This window comes from Sphaerodactylus townsendi, linkage group LG11, assembly GCF_021028975.2.
Source record: "Sphaerodactylus townsendi isolate TG3544 linkage group LG11, MPM_Stown_v2.3, whole genome shotgun sequence".
NCBI lineage: Eukaryota > Metazoa > Chordata > Lepidosauria > Squamata > Sphaerodactylidae > Sphaerodactylus > Sphaerodactylus townsendi.
Window position 1 is genome coordinate 15,682,562 of NC_059435.1, and position 19,857 is coordinate 15,702,418.

Consider the following 19,857-nt stretch of genomic DNA (forward strand, 5'->3'; position numbering starts at 1 on the left):
AACGCGGTTTGAACAGGGGGTCTTTTGTTGTTTGGGTTTAGATATTATGCTTCATTACACAATGTAAATTGAAAGCATGTTGATGAACTACTGCACGAGCAAGGAAAGGGTGGGGGAGAAAATAATTTCAATCACTTCCAGCTAAGACTAATCATAATGTTGCAACTGGTAACGTTTGGGAAGCAGGCAGGAAAGGGCTCCTAATTAGAGTTGGCAGATAATCCTGCTTCCAGCAGAATTTGAAGTGTCTTTGGTTCTTGCCTGAGCAAAATGTCTGAGGAATTTTGAGAGAAGCCAACAAAAGCTTTGCTAGAACCCGTGGAATTTACCAGGGGAGTTCACACGTCTTTACTGCTAAAAAATATTAATTAGGTGGAACTAGGGTTCAGCCAAAATTACCCCCCCCCCCCGGCCCAACCGCCCGTCCAGCAGTACTGGGAAATGTCTCCCTTTTCCAACACTTTTTTGATGCTTCGAGAAAATAGCCACCAAGTGTGCACAATCACTTCCTCTAGCTCCGTGGTGGCGAACCTTTGGCACTCCAGATGTTATGGACTACAATTCCCATCAGCCCCTGCCAGCTGGGCCAATTGGTCCTGCTGGCAGGGGCTGATGGGAATTGTAGTCCATAACATCTGGAGTGCCAAAGGTTCGCCACCACTGCCTCTAGCTCAACTTCCCCTGCCTACACATGAATGTTGACAAGAAGTATTTTCCGAGAAATGTTTCTATCCCTTCAAAGTGGCTGCAACTGACCTGGAAATCAAATATTTTATTTCTGACTTGTCTCATTTGTGAGTCCTTCAGGGAGCTCAGGACAACCTATGTGATTCTCCCTTTCTTCTCATTATTCCACGACAGCCCTGTGAGGTGGATTGAAGAATGGCTGGCTTAAGGTTTTCTACTTTTTAAAGATCTGCTTATGGCATTATTGCTTTTGATTCTCCATTTTTTTTACTATTGGTCTTGTAGGTCAGTTTGCATTGCATCTGTGTATTGCAAATGTTTTTTTAAAAAAAACCAATGTATGTATTACTTATACTTATACTCAGATTAGTATAGGCAGTGAATTGGAGTGGGTGGAGTCGTGGATTAGAAAAGAGGAGGCTGGTAAAAATCCTGAAGACACCCTGGAGCCTACTACATAAGAACATAAGAACAAGCCTGCTGGATCAGACCAGAGTCTATCTAGTCCAGCTCTCTGCTACTCGCAGTGGCCCACCAGGTGCCTTTGGGAGCTCACATGCAGGATGTGAAAGCAATGGCCTTCTGCGGCTGTTGCTCCCGATCACCTGGTCTGTTAAGGCATTTGCAATCTCAGATCAAAGAGGATCAAGATGGGTAGCCATAAATCGACTTATCCTCCATAAATCTGTCCAAGCCCCTTTTAAAGCTATCCAGGTTAGTGGCCATCACCACCTCCTGTGGCAGCATATTCCAAACACCAATCACACATTGCGTGAAGAAGTGTTTCCTTTTATTAGTCCTAATTCTTCCCCCCAGCATTTTCAATGTATGCCCCCTGGTTCTACACTGATTTGATCTACAAAGACGCTCCCCAAGAACTACTTCACTGCGTGAGTGTGTATTAAGTGCCATCACTTTTGCATCACTTTGGAGACCCTGTCCTCCAAAAGTCAGATCCTTGACAGCCTTGCTGAGATTTTGCAGACTTTCTTTATAGAGTCAACCCATTGCAGGGCGGGCCTTCCTCTTTTCCTGCTGCCTTCAACCTTTCTCAGCATTATTAGGAAAGGTTCCCTACAAATGTTTCCTGATTTTGTCAACACATCTATTGCAAAGAAAAACAGAGAAGAAAGAGAAATTAACTGTACATCAGGTTTCAAAAGTATCCCCCAAAACAATACCAAGTTATCCAACGAGATCTTCAGAGCAGCTCTCATGCAGCTCTGGAAGAGGATTTTCTCATTCACTTACTCCCTGATCCTGTAGATTCTTAGGCATTTGTTTTTACTTATTTTATTTATTTTATTGAATTTCTATACCGCCCTTCCCCGAAGGGCTCAATTTGTTGCACATCATTTATACTCATAATGCATCCAGTTGACTTCTTGATGTACAAATAATGTTCAAAAATTCCTACCATGTGTGAGGAAATGTACAATTCAAAGTTGACCTCCTCTCAGCTTTCCATAGATTGAACTTCAGCCAATCCAAGCTTAAATAGTGCTGATTATAAGAGCTCAGATTGCTTCGAACTCCTCCCTTCCTTCCGTCCTTCTCCACCCTTATACTAGACCAGTGATGGCGAACCTTTTCGAGACCGAGTGCCCAAACTGCAACCCAAAACCCACTTATTTATCGCAAAGTGCCAACATGGCAATTTAACCTGAATACTGAGGTTTTAGTTTAGAAAAAACGGTTGGCTCCAAGGCGCGCATTACTTGGGAGTAAGCTTGGTGGTAGTAGGTGGCTTTGCTTTGAAGCATCCATGCAACTCTTCCAATGGGTGAATCACGACCCTAGGAGGGTTTAGAAGCAAGGCCCATTGCCAGCAACCGAGCTTACTCCTAGGTAAAGGATTGCGCTTTAGTTCTTCCCATGAAAATCAGTGTGGTTTAACAGCACTTAACAGGGTTACCTACATGTCATGCCCAGCAGCCCAGGCCAGCCTAGATGTGTGTGTGTGTGGGGGGTGATTTTCTGCCCCCCCCACATGAACTATGTGCCCACGTGCCCACAGAGAGGGCTCTGAGTGCCACCTCTGGCACCCGTGCCATAGGTTCGCCACCATTGCACTAGACTGATCTTTGTGTTCAATGGTCTTGTATTCAGTGGGGCTTTCATGTAAGTGTGCATTCACTGAGCTGCAGTTTGCTTCAGAGTATCCCTTCCTCTAGAGGAGCCACATTTTGCACCAGGAAGACAAGACTCATTTTCATACACACAGATGCAAAAACCTGTTTGAAAAGGCTCAGTTATGAGAAGAAGAGCTCTTGGGGTAGCATCAGCTCCTCTCATCATATTTCTAATAAGAGCTGCAGGGTTTGATTTTGATCTGCAACTTAACATAATTCAGCAATCCCTCTAGTTGAAACAGAAGGGATAAAGAATTTGAAATCAGCCCTAAAATAGAGTGATACAAGCAGAGGACCCCATGAGAAGGCAGCTCTTGAATTCGTAACTCAGGACATTTATGCACTGGTGGCTTGCCGTCGAGTCAGATTCTTGGTTGTGTACACATTTCCCCCACTCTTCAGCCCACTATGCCACAGATCAGAGAAATCCCATGGCTTCCAAAACCACTTCAAGTGTGACTTTTCCTTTCTTTTCACTGAGAAAGCGAAGATATTTTGTGTGTGTTCAGCTTGCCTCAGCTTTACTCATCCCTCCCAACTTCTTTTGCCTTTTCCCACGCACCCAACAGCAGTTTCTCCGACTCTTGGCCCACAGACTGGTTGAAAGGGTTTTCTTTTTTGTTTTGTTTTTCAAAGAGAGAGAGAGAGAGAGAAAGAGAGAAAGCAGCAAAGACAGCTGTGAATCACCACGAGCTGCGGTTGCCGCTCTGGGTGGGTAGGCGGGGCTGTCTTGTTTCTACCCAAGTAAGGGCGGAAGCAGACCACTGGCCATGTCAGGCCAGGGCAGATGTCACCGGAAGTGGGAGGGCTGGCCCGAGCCTTTAATGGACCAAGCCCTCCTTTGTGCCCAAGGTCACCCAGCTGGCGTGTGTGGGAGTGTACAGGCTAATCTGAATTCCCCAGATAAGCCTCCACAGCTCAGGCGGCAGAGCTGGGAATCAAACCCGGTTCCTCCAGATTAGATACACGAGTTTTTAACCTCCTACGCCAGTGCTGCTCTGGGGAAGCTTCACAGTGAGAGAATCCCCAGACATGCAGGATAAGGAGCTACACTCTCAGAACAATGAGCCCAATAGAAGAATGCTACTCTCTTTGCGATGGATTTGGGAAAATGGGATGATGTCTATATAAAAGCAGGACCAAGTCCCACCCCTACTTCTTATTACCCTTGATGATGGAGACGGCTCAAGACTCGGAGCCGGAATGGCCATCCCATACATCCAGGAATGTTCAAACTAAAGAAGATCTGACTCTTCTGCATTCCAACTGCATGTGGTTTTGGAGTGGGGCTTGACCTGCAGGTTGGGATTCAGAAGTTTCTTTCAAGTTTGGAGATTTCTTTTTGGCTGACCTGCTTTTCTGTATCTCACAAAATCCGTGTCTTAAAAAAGGGGGTCTCCATCTCAGAGTCTCAAGCATGACATTTGATTATGTTGAAGGATATACTGGATCCTGCCAGTTCACTCATAATACAACATTTCATCTGAATATTGGATGTCAAGTTGAAAGCAGCCGAGTCCCTTGACTTCAGGCAAAAAGTTTTAACGAACTTGCTTAGTAAAGCTTTATGTGGCTGTCAAGCGCTGATGCATACGATTTAGGGCCATGAGATGTACAGATTGGTTTTGCAGTGTGTGACTCGCTCACAGCCATTTACCCACTTGGAGGGCTGCTAGGTGCTGGGAGTGTTGTCACTCACAATGAGGAGCCTTTGACAAGTATGATGCCGAGCATGAAATTGTACTCGGTGCTTTCATCAAGCTCTGAATAGGCCAAACCTGACCTTGCTGTGTTTTCCTCCACCTTCAAAAGATACTTGGCATGGAGAGGGTAACACAAAGTAAGGAAGAATTACCGGCACTCTCAACAACTGTATGTCAACATGATTTTCGAATGAGAGAAATGGGCAGGTATAGGCGTGACACAATTTAACAAAGTCAAGCAAAGGGTCACAGGAAGGAAAGAAGAACCAGACAGGAATGTAAGTTGGGTAATAGTTCTCCACAAGCCAAGCATGGATATAACCATTTCTCCTAATATGTACCTCTCTGGTCCATGTGTTGTTCTTGAAAGCCTTGCTCAGGATAACTTGATTATAGATGGAGCAAGGCTCTCTTTACAATGGTATTAGCAGTTGTTTTTGATGCAGGTATTTAGTTATACTGGAACCTTTGTTTGAAATAGTAGGATTCCAGAGATCCCAGAAGTTATGTTTTAAGGAGTGTTTGTTGAATCAAGACTTTGACACAGATTTCTGAAACTAAAAGATTGGACCCATCTTGAAAGCAAACTGGTGCCGCAGGAGATCAAACAAGAAGGATTTTGGAGCCATCTAGTGGAACAAGTAATGTTCAAGCTGGATTCAGAAAAGGAAGAGCCACTAGAGATTATCTTGCAAATTTATGTTTATTACTGGAGCATATGAGAGAATTTCAGAAGAAAATATAAACTCGCTGCTGAGGTAAACCAAAGCAAATCCCAATACCCCAGGCCCACTGGTATACAAAAATCCAATGACATCCCTATCCTGCTTTATTATGGCTCTACAACTTGGCCCTCCAATGAACCCTTTCACCAGTATACTTTGTCAGAGTATATATTTGCTTTCACCTAGTACTCAGACTGATATCAATAGCAGTCCCACACTTTAACTAACTACTTCCCTCAGATGTTTAGTTTTTCGCACACAGTTAAGATAGACAGCACTTAACAGTAGGAACATTCAAGACCAAAAAGCCTCACAGATCCTCCTGACAGGGAGTTAACTCTGTGGTATGATGAGCCTCTGCATCATACAGTACTTGGCCAATCAGAATGTAGGAGGCCATAGCCAATCAGGTGGCTCCCCTATTCCTAGGACTTCTACCTCACTCTGACCATATAAAGTTGTTTTAGACAAAACTGCACTTTAAAAATCATATTTCCAAGCAGCCCATCACATAATAAATAAATTAAGTTGGTAGTCAACTGGCTGAACTGTTTAAATGATTTCACTTATGAAAAAAAAATAATTCTTTGATTCATAAATCTTGGTTGGTACACTGAAATATTGCATATGGGATAGATGGTAGAATTGTTGGTTTTAAATATTTTTGAATATTGTTGAGTATTTTGACGATGGAATAGCATATGAAAAGATTATATAAAATATTTAAGCAAAGAGGAAAGAACAGAAAGGCAATAATTGCATCAGGGGCAGGCCAAAAGGATAAGAACAGAAGGAACAATAATGAACAGAATGTCCAGGTAATGGACAAACTTTCAGCAATACGAGCAGCCACACCCACACTGGGGGCAGCAAGCTGCAGTGCCAAAGAGACACCGCCTTACTGCTTCCAAAGAGGCTTCCTCATGGTGTGGGGAGGCTCAAAAAGTGCAAAAGTCTCCCCACCACCCTGTAGCCTCTACAGTCCGCAATGGACTTACACCAGCTAAAAGGCTGGTTTACCTCATAACTGCGGCCCACCAGTATAATGCCAGGAAAGGTCAGGAAAGAGCTGACTAATGTCAGCTGCTCCCCTCGCCATGCCCCCGTCCCTGAAGATCCAGGGAGATTGTAGATACTGGACAGATATTCAGAATGAATTCTAGTTTTGCATTTAGAATAAATTGTCATGGAATATATCAGTCAGGTTTACACATAAGAAAACATGAAACACCATACTGATTTTAAAAAGGGAATCTCCACTCAATGTAGCAGGGAAAGAAAAGCAGATTTTTTTTCTTACCTACAAGTTTTTTGAGGAAAAGGAGCGACTTTGGTTTCCTAAGGAACAAAATAAAGAGTTATTGAAGATCCATTTGCTATAGAAGTTGCACTATCCAATGGCAAAAGAATAATCACTACAGCGGAACGAGCTAAGAAACTGGCAGAAGGACTTTTAATTGAAAATACATCCAAAGAATCGGAGAGAGAACCAGAAAGCGTTCTATCAGTTCAAAACAAAACTCACTGAAAACAAGGGGGTGGGGTGAGAGAAAGGAACACCAGACAAAAAAGAGTACAAAATAGACCGGGCCACACCATTATAATGAAATGGACAAAATGAAGATTGTATTGGTAAACATTAATGGTCTAAATTCTCTTCTAAGTGAACAAAATTATTTGACCTATTAAAAATGCAGATATATTATGCATTCAAGAATATACATAAAGGGAAAAACCATGAAAATATTCAAAATAATAATAATTTGAGTGAGTGTATGCAGCCTCAGTGAATAATAAGAAAAAGGAGTCACATTATTAAAGGTATTCGATTCGAATTCAAATGAGTCACATTATTATTAAATAACTTTACAAATAGACGTTACAGAAAAATTAAGAGACTCTGAAGGAAGATATATTGTTTGGGAAATCAGGCATCCAGATGGCAAGATTTACTTACTAGCAAGATCTGCCCCAAACAATACAAGAGAAACCTTTTATGATTTTTTTTCCAATCCATATTAGATCTTCAAAAAAGAGAGAGAATGTTATCTGGAAAATGTGATAATGGATCCAAAAAGCGATAATTCCCAAAAACAAAACAAAACAAAACAAAGGAGGCAAACTTCCCCAAAATGTGCTTAATTTAATCTTACATTTGGAAGATGCTTGAAAGATTAAAAACCCAAATACTAGAGACGATACTTTCTTTTCTGATGGGTGCCAAACATACTCAAGGATTGATATGTACTGGATATCACAAACCTTAGTTATAAATCTAGACAGTGCAAAGATACTACCAGATGCTTTGCAGATCCCAAACTATCAGTCCCTGGCCATGTAGCGTGGAAAACCCACAACACCCAATTAGATGTGCTGAGAAACTGAGGAGATGCAGACGAAGTTAAGATTTCTAAGGCAGAAGCGCTTTGAACTATGCAAATAAATCTGGAAGATATCTGGCACATTTTTAAAGGAAAGAAACTGAAAGAAGAATGATACCAGGAGTGAAGAGAGGAGAAAATATGGAAGATTGAATTTCTCAGGTAGAAAAGGAGACACAGGAACAGTTTGCTCTCTTTTCAGAACAGTACAAAAATGATTCAACAATATAAGAAGGAATACAGGAGTACATAAAAGGAATATATGGGGAGAAGTTCACATCTGAACCCAGGGATGTACTGAAATAAATTTTACAATTCAAGAAACCAACCTAAGTGAAATTTACCTTGATTTTTGATTCGGCCATGATTCCTGAGAATGAGCATGTTGTTACGATTCTCAGAGAAAGATGAAGACAAAAGAATGGTTGTAGCAGTCATTTGTAGTGAAATACGCAGAGTGCATATTTTGAAGCAAAAAAAAATTATTGGAGCTACAATTCAAATGTAAAACCTGATTGGCTGTTGTGGGTTTTCCAGGCTTCATGGTCACGGTCTGGTAGTTTTAGCTTCTAACGTTTCACCTGCCTCTATGGCTGGCATCTTCAAAGGCTTGCCACTGTAAGATGTCCTCTCTCCATGATACAGTGTGGGGTGATTTGTGTGATTGGGCATCTGTTTTGTCCATCTCACAAGGGGCTACAGTACATGTTGGGGGGTGGGGAAGGCTACAGTGAAACAGCAAAGGGATCTTCCAAGGCACACAACAGTGAAACTGTGTGAAGTTGCCTCTCTCTTCTGCAGCAGGCAAGCTAGGGGGCAGAGCTGCGAAGTCAAGGGCAGTTGGGAGGTTAGCTCAGTGATGTCACACAAATACCCCATGGGTAGCACCTCACCGGTGTGAGGTGGTGAGGTGCATTTGCATGTGTCTGGGTGGAGTTCCTTTGCTGTTTGCTTTTGAACTTGTCCAGGTGGTCTAAATGCATGTGACTCACCTCAGAAACTGGAGTGAGGTGAAATGGTGTGTGTGGGGGGGGGGGGGGGGGGGGGGGAGAAGTTTGTAGTATCTGGTGGAGTGTTGAAGGGTGTTTGACAACTCATCTGGATTTTGGTTTTGGTGTTTGTTCGTCCCAGGATTTGTTCCTTTTCAGATTCTTTTTATTGAAACCGTCCCGGTGCTTGCAGATTTTAGTGGCTTCCCTGAGTAGACTGATACAGGAACTATTGGAGTTGTCCAGAACTTCTGTGTTCTCAAGCTAGATCCTGTGGCTGGCTTGGTTCCTGAAATGAGTGACACACCTTCAGGCCACTAGAACACGTTCAAATACAAACTTCAAATGAATTCTGCCTGGACGCATGCAAATGCATCTCAACCCTTCCCCACCTGTGTGTTGGACAAAATCGGTACCCAGTCACACAAATCACTCCACATTATGCCATGGAGAGAAACACATCTAACCCTAACCCTGAGCCCTCCGGGGGAGGGCGGTTTATAAATATAATAAATATAATAAATATAATAAATATAATAATAATAATAATAATAATGATGATGATGATGATAATCATCTTACCATGACCTGCTTCTGAAGATTCCAGTCGTACCATGTGGGTTAAACATCAGGAACAAAAACTATCAGACCACGCACCCAGAGTCCAAAAAACCCATAACAGCGAGTTGATTCCCGCCGCGAAAGTCTTGGACAACACATAAAATGAGTTTATTCCAGACCGGTTTAATTGTCTTGCCTTTTGCAAAGAAATCCCCTGGGGACTGAAATGTTGTAAATACGCTGGGATCTGTTTGGCGGAGCTCCCTCCCTTTTCGCGCATTGTTGATGAACCACAGTTCCAGGATTCTCTGGCTATGCCCTGTGACAATTAACTCTAAATCTGTTTTAAATTTGTAGTGTGGATGTATTCTGAGGACATTTAAGGGATACGCCATTATGAATCTAGGCCTGTCATTAATGTGCTGGCCCTGTTCTAATTAGTTCAAGCAATTGCTGCTGCCAATTATTAGATGCCAGGCCCTGCCACTTCTAATAAGGCCTGTCCAGCAATGGGCTGCACATACTGGACCAATATTCCCCTTTAACTCTGTCTTTTCTGGTACTCTGACTCACTGTGGGGGGCTACAGAGAAACAGCAAAGGGATCTTCCAAGGCACACAACAATGAAACTGTGTGAAGTCTCCTCTCTCCTTTGCAGAAGGCAAGGCAGGGACAGAGCTACTAAGTCAAGGGCAGTTGGGAGGTTAGCTCTGTGATGCCACACAAACACCCCATGTGTAGCAGGGGTGACAATGAAGCCAAATAGGATGGGTAGAGGCTCCATCCTCAGACGCCCTTTCAACTGGACCCTTTAATCTAATCCATTTGAGATTTGGTGGGACTTTGGTGGACAGGCAGGACTAAGTTCCCTGCAATTTTGACATTGTTTGCTTGGAAAGCAGCCAGCTATTCCATGCCTGTGGATAGACTCCCCATGTGAAATAATGGACCCTAACATTTCAGAATTTTTAAAAAAATCAGATACCACAATGATAACCCAAAACAGCAATATTCATGGCATCCCCAAATTACAACTCTGAAAACTGCTTTTTTTAGGTGCACATCCCTACCCCACTGTGTATATTGGAATTTATTTTATTTAGTGCTATAGTGTGTGAAGGAGATTTTAAAAATGTTTTTTCAAAGTTTTGGTATTAACCTTTAAGGCCTTGAGCAATCTGGGACCATTGTTATCTATGGGACCAAATCTCCCCTTATTGCTCACCAAAGGGTCCTCTGATAGCAACCTTCTGGCGATTCCGGTCATAAGGACGTACAGTTGGCTTCCACCAGAGCCAGGCCTGCTGTCTTCTACAGCGGATTTGATGCCAGCCATTCTGCCTGCTCCTCAGTGGCTTGCGAGGAGATTTGTCCCTGGATAGCAAGCCAAATGGTCTGGTAGACTGCTATCGGCATGCGTGCCAGGGGGGTCTACCCCAGGCTTTTAAAATGTATTATTGGGACTGAGATATGATGATCGATAACGATTTGTTTAGCTATTAACAGCCCAAGGAGCAGCAGTGGCGTAAGAGGTTAAGAGCTCATGTATCTAATCTGGAGGAACCGGGTTTGATTCCCCGCTCTGCCGCCTGAGCTGGGGAGGCTTATCTGGGGGATTCAGATTAGCCTGTGCACTCCCACACACGCCAGCTGGGTGACCTTGGGCTAGTCACAGTTCTCTCTGAACTCTCTCAGCCCCACCTCCCTCACAAGGTGTCTGTTGTGGGGAGAGGAAGGGAAGGAGTTTGTAAGACAGCAGCAGTGGCGTAGAAGGTTAAGAGCTCATGTATCTAATCTGGAGGAACCGGGTTTGATTCCCAGCTCTGCCGCCTGAGCTGTGGAGGCTGATCTGGGGAATTCAGATTAGCCTGTGCACTCCCACACACGCCAGCTGGGTGACCTTGGGCTAGTCACAGCTTCTCGGAGCTCTCTCAGCCCCAACTACCTCACAGGGTGTTTGTTGTGAGGGGGGAAGGGCGAGGAGATTGTCAGCCCCTTTGAGTCTCCTGCAGGAGAGAAAGGGGGGATATAAATCCAAAACTCTTCAATCCAGATAGTGGGGAGGGAGTGGGGGGGGGGGCAAGAAGCAGTAGCTTCATCACAGTCACACCTATCGGGTTCCCTGGCACCACAGGTAGGAGGGAAATAATGAGCTCTTTCACACACACACACACACACACACACACACACACACACACACACACACAGAGAGAGACAGAGACAGAGACAGAGACAGAGACAGAGACAGAGACAGAGACAGAGACAGAGACAGAGACAGAGAGAAACTGCTTAGGGGAAAGGCACTTGCACCATGAAAATTCTTCGACAGAGTCTATTAAAATACGTTGAAGAAAAAATAGTTTGTTGAATAGTTTGCGTCCTACCGCTCTGCTCCGTCCCCTTTGAAGCCTTCTTCCAGCCCAAGGAGCTGTCCTCCAGGTGAGAAAAGGTTGTTGACTTCTGCCGAGTCTGGTCATCGGTGCATTAAGGTCATCGCTGTCTGCTCTGGTTTTGGCTCTTCGGAGTTATTCACAACGCTTAGTTTCTGGACTTTTTAGCCAGAGATGCCAGGACTGGACCTGGGAGAGCAAAGCAGATGCTCACACAGTAACATGCGGCACTGTTCCATGGCTTCTTACTAGCAATAATACTGAAAGGATGTTTATTGTCTTTTGTTCTAGGCGTTCCCTGGAAATGTCAATTCTGACGGCGTGGTGCGGCACGATTTACAGCATCCAGTGGTAGCACGCTATGTGCGAATCCTTCCTCTCGACTGGAGTGGAGAAGGTCAGATTGGGCTGAGGATTGAGGTCTACGGCTGTCCATATTGTAAGTCCTTTGAACATCTACTCTGTTCTTCCATTTATGTTTTTTTCAGAGCTTTTTTTACCTTATGGCAGCTTGCCCTACGATGATGAAAGCAAGTGTGTTCCAATGTATCAGTTTACCCTTTGAGCATGAAAAAGACCAGGAACAGAGCAGCAGTGGCGAAGTGGTTAAGAGCAGGTGCACTCTAATCTGGAGGAACCGGGTTTGATTCCCTGCTCTGCCGCCTGAGCTGTGGAGGCTTCTCTGGGGAATTCAGATTAACCTGTGCACTCCAACGCACACCAGCTGGGTGACCTTTGACTAGTCACAGCTTTTCGGAGCTCTCTCAGCCCCACCCTCTTCACAGAGTGTTTGTTGTGAGGGGGGAAGGGCAAGGAGATTGTAAGCCCCTTTGAGTCTCCTACAGGAGAGAAAGGGGGGATATCAATCCAAACTCTTCTTTTATATTACACACATACACACCCTTTCTGTCCGTCCGTCCGTCCATCTGTCCATCCCTCTGTCTATCTTTCAACTTATGGCGGAGACAAAATCCGATTCCTCCTACCAGCTCTTCTCACTGTTTCTATTTTCCCCATTTTGGAACAAATTGTATTGATCTGTAAATCCAAGGATATGCCCTGGATTTGCAGAACCCTAATTTATAGCTATGGTTGACTGTTTTGTGTAGTTTTTATAATCCTCACAGGGGCCAGACCTGGATGCTAGATATAAGGATAACGCATCATAGTGGCTGAACTGTGAACCAGGTAATTCCTGGTTCAAATTGTGGCCCTTGGCCACTATTGTCTCTCGCCTCATAAATATGCACTGCAGAATTAATAATTCTGATTTGTTATAAGGGTTACAGAGAAAATATAGAAGTAAAATAGTTTGAACACTTAATACACGCTACAGTTAGCTTCCTGGCATTACGCTCATCGCTCTAAATTTCTAGGCACAATTTTTTTTAACAGTGGTGTCATGATAATCTCCACTATTGTCAGTCATTCTTTTCACTCTGTATGGTTGCCGCTATTGAGAAAAGTATTGTAGCGTTCTGAACAAACTTGTGCCGGAACAAAGCATTTACAGCATGTAAGGAAAATGTATTAAAAGGCCTAAGGGGAGAAAATGGAAAGGATAATGAAATTCATGGGCTTATAGTCATGTCTGTCATATCAACACTCTATAGGCTTCCTTAATATTTTATATTAGTTCTGGAAATGACTCAATCCATGCTGCCAGCCACACCGAGACAAGAACGCCAGGCTTCAGTATAAGCTGTGCAATGAATCATCTGCCGCATTGTACTGTTGTCTGTTGAGAACACAGAGGGACGCACAACAATCCCGTTAGTTTCACCATGTAACTAGAGGGCCTGACATATTAATACCGGTGGTGACAATTTTGATCTTTTTTTTTCCTCCTTCCAAAGTTCCAGGAGATACTTTACAACATTTCTAAAGAATTTCAACACTCTTACCCTTTGGTGTGTGGAGTTTTACAAGGATCAAGTCTCTCCCCAACAATGTTTAACATCCATGTGCACCCCCCACCCCCTTGCCCAGTTAGTCAGGAGTTTGGGACTGGGCTGCCATCAATATGCAGATGACACCCGGCTATATCTACCTGGATAGCTTTAAAAAGGGTTTGGACAGATTTATGGAGGAGAAGTCGATCTATGGCTACCAATCTTGATCCTCCTTGGTCTCATATTTCAGATGCCTTAGCAGTCCAGGTGATCGGGAGCAGCAGCAGCAGAAGGCCATTGCTTTCACCTCCTGCAGGTGAGCTCCCAAAGGCACCTGGTGGGCCACTGCGAGTAGCAGAGTGCTGGACTAGATGGACTCTGGTCTGATCCAGCAGGCTAGTTCTTATGTTCTTATTGATGTATGGCTGACCAGAGGCCGTTTCAAAAGATGTGGCCTAAAGTTTGGAGACTGTGGTGGAATGGTTGAAGCAGAGTCAACAGAAACTGAACCTGTTAAAGACAGCGGTCCTATGGCTGAGCTGGGGGGGGAGGAGGGGTGTTGTGCAGGTGGGGAGATAGTGCAGCTCTTGACAGTGTGCAGGTGGGGAGTGTTGCGCAGGTGGGGAAATATCAGCTCTTGATAGTGTGCAGTTGGTTCAGGCCACCTCCAACAAGAGTGTGGGTGTGACTCTTGATGCCTCCCTATCATTGGAAGCAAAGATGGCATTTTTTTTCATCTCTGTCAACACCAGCAATGGACCCCTTACCTGTCCCATGCTGATCTGGTCACAGTGATCCATACAACAGTCACCTCTAGACTAGACTACTGTAACTTGGTGTACACAGGGCTACCACTGAAGTTTTTTTCTTACTGCATAGAACAGTGGTGGCGAACCTTTTGCACTCCAGATGTTATGGACTACAATTTCCATCAGCCCCTGCCAGCATGGCCAATTGGCAGGGGCTGTTGGGAATTGTAGCCCATAACATCTGGAGTGCAAAAGGTTCGCCACCACGGGCATAGAAAAACTGAATTGGTCCACCCATTGGTCCACGGAGGGCAGATCAACCCACTGCTTTTATATGGGCAGGAGACTCATCTTCTAAGTGGTTAAGATTCTCTTATGTGTGTCTGCGCAGCTACGAAGATAGCTCCTCGAAAATAAAAATTAAAAATACAGAAAGTATATATTGTCAGAATTGGCAGGACCAGCAGAGTACAACTGTACATTCTTCAGGCTGAAGAATCACCCAGGATCAGAGACTGAAGAGCAACCATCAGCGAATGACGGCGGGGAAAATCCATTCAGCTCTGCACAAAATGTCAGGCGAAGCTGAGGGTGAAACCAGAGAGCAAAGCGGTCAGGTGGGAAACAGCCTCCTTTCCTCTCTGACACCTTTGCTCTCTGGAGATCACATCAGAAGCTGCCTCTTTTTAAGACATCCCCCGCACATCTTGTTTTGGATGTGTGGAGTGAAAAGAGGCAGTTGCCTCTTTTTCAGGTGTCCCTCTGGCTCCTTCCACACATGCAGAATAATGCACTTTCAATCCACTTTCACAATTGTTTGCAAGTGGATTTTGCTGTTCCGCACCGTAAAATCCAGCTGCAAAAGTGCATTGAAAGCGGATTGAAAGTGCATTATTCTGCATGTGTGGAAGGGGTCACAGACATCTTTTTTGTGCTGTCCAGAATTGACCATCTTGTCCAATATCTGCTTTAATGCAATAATGGCCGCAGAAATTAAAAGTCTTCTTTTCAATGATGTCAGTGGATTTTTAAAACGTAAAAATCACAAAATTACAATCATTCGGTGTTACTCTGTTCTCACAAATGTAGAAGAAGAGTTTGGATTGATATCCCCCCTTTCTCTCCTGCAGGAGACTCAAAGGGGCTGTCAATCTCCTTGCCCTTCCCCACTCACAAAAAACACCCTGTGAGGTAGGTGGGGCTGAGAGACCTCTGAGAAGCTGTGACTAGCCCAAGGTCACCCAGCTGGCATGTGTGGGAGTGCACAGGCTAATCTGAATTCCCCAGATAAGCCTCCACAGCTCAGGCAGCAGAGCTGGGAATCAAACCCGGTTCCTCCAGATTAGATACATGAGCTCTTAACCTCCTACGCCACTGCTATAGTTGCTTTCTGGGTCCTTGCCAAGGAAAGTCAGAAAGATCTAGGACTTAACATGCGTTTAGTAATAAAAAATTGAGCAGGCAACATTGCGGTTAAGTTCAATCAATTTTGAGACAGCCTATAGCGGAGTGGAAGAAAGAAGAACTTCTGTGCATCTATCCCATGATGGTTAGGAAGGAAACCCCTTCTGGGCCCCTTCCGCACTTGCAGAATAATCCACTTCCAATCCACTTTCAATGCACTTTGCAGGTGGATTTTACTGTGCGAAATAGCAAAATCCAGTTGCAAACAATTGTGAAAGTGGATTGAAAGTGCATTATTCTGCATGTGTGGAAGGGGCCCTGGTGTCAGGCTGGGGTCAAGACTCAGGCCCCTTCCGCACATGCAGAATAATGCACTTTCAATCCACTATCACAATTGTTTGCAAGGGGTTTTTGCTATTCCGCACAGTAAAATCCAGCTGCAAAGTGCATTGCAAGTGGATTGAAAGTGCATTATTCTGTATGTGCGGAAGGGGCCACAGAGGGAATAGGACTTAACAAAATTTTCAGGAGGTTGAATGGCCTCAGGCAAGAAGAAAGGAGAGAGGGTTTGGATGTACAAAAACACTGATGATCAGGGAGATGATTGTTGAAAGGTGCTGGTCAATTATATAGGATTTCCCAAGAAGGTCAAATGTCTGAATGATAGACTCTGATTATAAACCAGCAGTATAGACTCCACTCAGTGGTGGGATTCAGCAGGTTCGCACCACTTCGGCAGAACCGGTCGTTAAAATGGTGCTTGTAAACAATCTGTTGTTAAATTATTTGAATTCCCACCACCGGAACCGGTTGTTAAATTATTTGAATCCTACCACTGACTCCACCCATACTTCCTTCCAACCTCAGTGTCTAGAAAGTGACCTGAAAACAATTGCAGTTGGTGCAGAGAGAGAAAAAAATACGCTGCTTTTTCTTATTAATAAATCGCAAGTTCACCTTCAAGGGTGTTTTTTTTTTCAAATGAGAAGAACTCCATAAAACTGTAGCAAAATCCAGCGCTGTGTCTTAGCATTCTCTTCCATGAGATCTTTCCAGAAATTTAGCTACTGTACATAATATTCTGTCTCTTGAGTAAGCCACGTTGCAAAGAAGAGAAAGAGGCAGAGGTGGGATCCAGCAGGTTCTCACAGGTTCCCGAGAGTAGGTTACTAATTATTTGTGTATGCCGAGAGGGGGTTACTAATTGGTGATTTTGCCACGTGATTTTTGCCTTAGTTACACCCCTCCTCTCAGCAGTAGCGTGCAGAACTTGAAGCAGTCTAGCAGGGGGTGCACCAGCGTGCGTGGCAGCCTGCGTGCATTCGTTTCCTGCCCAAGGACCGGCGCAGTGGCTGCATCCTTGCCACAGCCCCGCCCAGGAATGCCCCGCCCCCGGAATGCCCCGCCCAGTCCCATTGGCGCTACGCTACAGTTTGAATCCCACCCCCATGGGAACCTGTTACTAAAATTTTTGGATCCCACCACTGGAAAGAGGTTTTTTGGCACCTGAAGCTATGAAAGTGAAGCTGCGCTGGTGTCCTTTCATTCTGCTGTGGTAGGTAGAGGTGGGACACTTGGCTTCCAGGAATCGGCCCCACGTCTGTTCTGTGTCACCTTTCAAACTGTTTGCTTGCACGAGAGCCCGTGACGGCCCCAGTTAGCCTCCTTCCTCCTCCTCGCTTTTTAAGCAGCGACCAATCAGTTTGTTTGCAGTGACTTGATCACCTGGGACATCAGATGTCCCTCTTTCCGGAATGGAAAAGTTCACCAGATTTCAGGGTTAAGGGGCCTGGTTTCCATGCTGTTGATTTTAGGCTGAAGAGTCTCTTCTCTGCATGTCTGCAATAACATATGAATCACAAAGACAGCAGGTGATTTTTCGGGCTTAGTCCAAAATTGATTTGTTACTCATTGCTAGCATTTTCTCTTTGCTTCGGCAGTCAGCGTCAGGTGGGATGACAGGAGGTAGCTTAAGGAACAGTTTGCGATTTGGTGTGATTGAAATGTTCCCTTCAGGCCCGGAGCGCCAGGGTTTTTTTCTCTCTCTGGAGAGTCGCACTGAAGAGAGACTATTAAACCAAGGAACCGCTGTGTGACCCACAGAGGAGATTTCTGGCTTCTGCATTATGGACTGTCCTTCCTTCAAGATTCTCATTAGGAGAGCACGAAGGGAGCTTTTTTGCCGTTCCCTAACTCTCCATCCAGGTTCACAGTGGCTCATTCCGCACGTGCAGAATAATGCACTTTCAAACTGCTTTCAGTGCTCTTTGAAGCTGTGCGGAATAGCAAAATCCACTTGCAAGCAGTTGTGAAAGTGGTTTGAAAATGCATTATTTTGCGTGTGTGGAAGGGGCCAGTGAGAGTCATGGTAGTACTCCGTGAGTAGCGTTGCCAGCCCCCAGGTGGGGTCCGGAGATCTCCCGCTTTTACAACTCATTTCCAGATGATAAAGATTAATTTGCCTGAAGAAAATGGCTGCTTTTGAGGAAAGCCCCCATAGCATTAAACCCATCTGAAGCCCCTCCCCTCTCCAAATCCTGCCTTCTCCCAGTTTCCCCCAAATCTCCACGTAGTTCCCAACCCAGAGTTGGCAACCCTATCCGTGAAGTACTACTCTAAGGCCTAGGTGCAACCTACAGCTTTAAGGTACAGAATCCAGTGTACAGATTGGGGGGGAGGGGAGGAGCAGGTAATATAATGCGTTGCAAAAGGTGCAGAATCACTAAAGGTGGCCTTGAACAGAATTTAAATATATTTATGAGAGTACTTTACACTCCGCTCACCAAATGGACCATTAAACCCTTGTTCCAAAGCAGGGGGTGAGCTGGTTTAATCACCTGGCACCCCGAAAGTGCCTGCTAACTGCCTTAGGTGTTTCTGAAAAGCAAAGGACCCTTTTGCTGTTTGGAAAGCCATAGGGCAGGTATGCATAAATAATTCATTTAACTCTCTAGTACTAATCCTGTGCACGTGGAAAAGGGCGCACTGAGCAGCACCTCTCAACGCTGTCTTTGAGATATCAGGCGAGGAAAGCAACAGTTCTGAAAAGGTGAGCATTTGATCAGCAATAATGAATGTCGCAGTGAAGAATCCCCATGATTCTAACCTGCTCCATCAAAGAATAAAAACACAAGCACATGTAACCTCAGCTTGTGGGTTCTGTGGGGCAGAACTTGGAATGAGTTTGCAACAACAAATTTTAAAAACAAAATGGTTTACTTTCTTAACACATAACATTAAACATCAACATTTAACATCACACTTCAAGGTCCTGTTCAGGTTTGCATTTTCAAGTCCTTCTAGTTACAGTCTACTGACACTGCCAAGTCCAATTCTTCTTTGCAAGTGGGTTGGCTCCTGAAGACTCCAGGGGCTTGGTGAACAAGATTCAACATGGTGAAGGTTTCCAGGAGAACTGTCACACCCATCACAACCACAAAAAGAAACCCTGAAACAATAAACTCCAACATTTACAACATAGCAAAAATAAACAACTACCTTCCCAGTAGTTCCCAACAATATTGCAGTTACCTTTACAAGGTGTTAAGGGCTTATACAAACCAAGGTCCGAGTCTGGTAGCCTTGTCTCCTCCAACTACATGAGGTCTGCTGCAGCCTCTTGCTGCTTTGAGTCTCCACCCCTTACTGGGTCAACCCATTCTGAGCATGGGGATTACACACACACGTGTGTATTAAATGTGAACAGAAGTCTCCCAACAAACTAAGAATTAAATTAACAACTTGTGAGAAATAGGTTTTCAGTTTGAGATTAAGAATCTGCCTTATATACAAAGGTGTTATAGAAATGAACTATCTCGCTCACCCCATTGCACAGATTCACCTGCCCACACTGAGCAATATAAAATATGTTTTTATTCCCATTCTTTTTAATAGAATAGGGTTTTCTAAGTTAGTCCATGTTGCAGATGAGGATGATTTTATCTTGTTGGTGACCTTTCCAACTTATAGGAGCAATATACTTGGTTTTCCCACTGAATGAATCTATGATGAGCATACTTGTAAGATGCATTCATCTTGCCTTCACGCATTACACTTCAGAAGAATTTTCCCTTGAAGATATATGCCCATGATCCCCAACCTTTTTGAGCCCCTTTGGAATTCTAACCCAGAATGGTGGGCACAAAGGCCATTGCAGGAGGCAGAGCTAACCACACAATGGCAGGGCGTGAGCTTATGCATAATTCTAATAGTAACTCTTCACAGCTTCAGGCAGAAGCTGTGTT

General features: G+C 44.4%; 1 protein-coding gene across 1 annotated transcript in view; it reads left to right on the forward strand.

Annotated features, from left to right (window-relative positions):
- Window positions 1-19,857, forward strand: part of CNTNAP2 (contactin associated protein 2) — a 1,428,778-nt gene that overhangs the window by 680,536 nt on the left and 728,385 nt on the right. Inside the window, exon 4 of the mRNA XM_048510449.1 lies at window positions 11,860-12,007. Within this exon, the coding sequence (XP_048366406.1) occupies window positions 11,860-12,007 (148 nt within the window). The remainder of the gene's footprint in view (window positions 1-11,859; window positions 12,008-19,857) is intronic.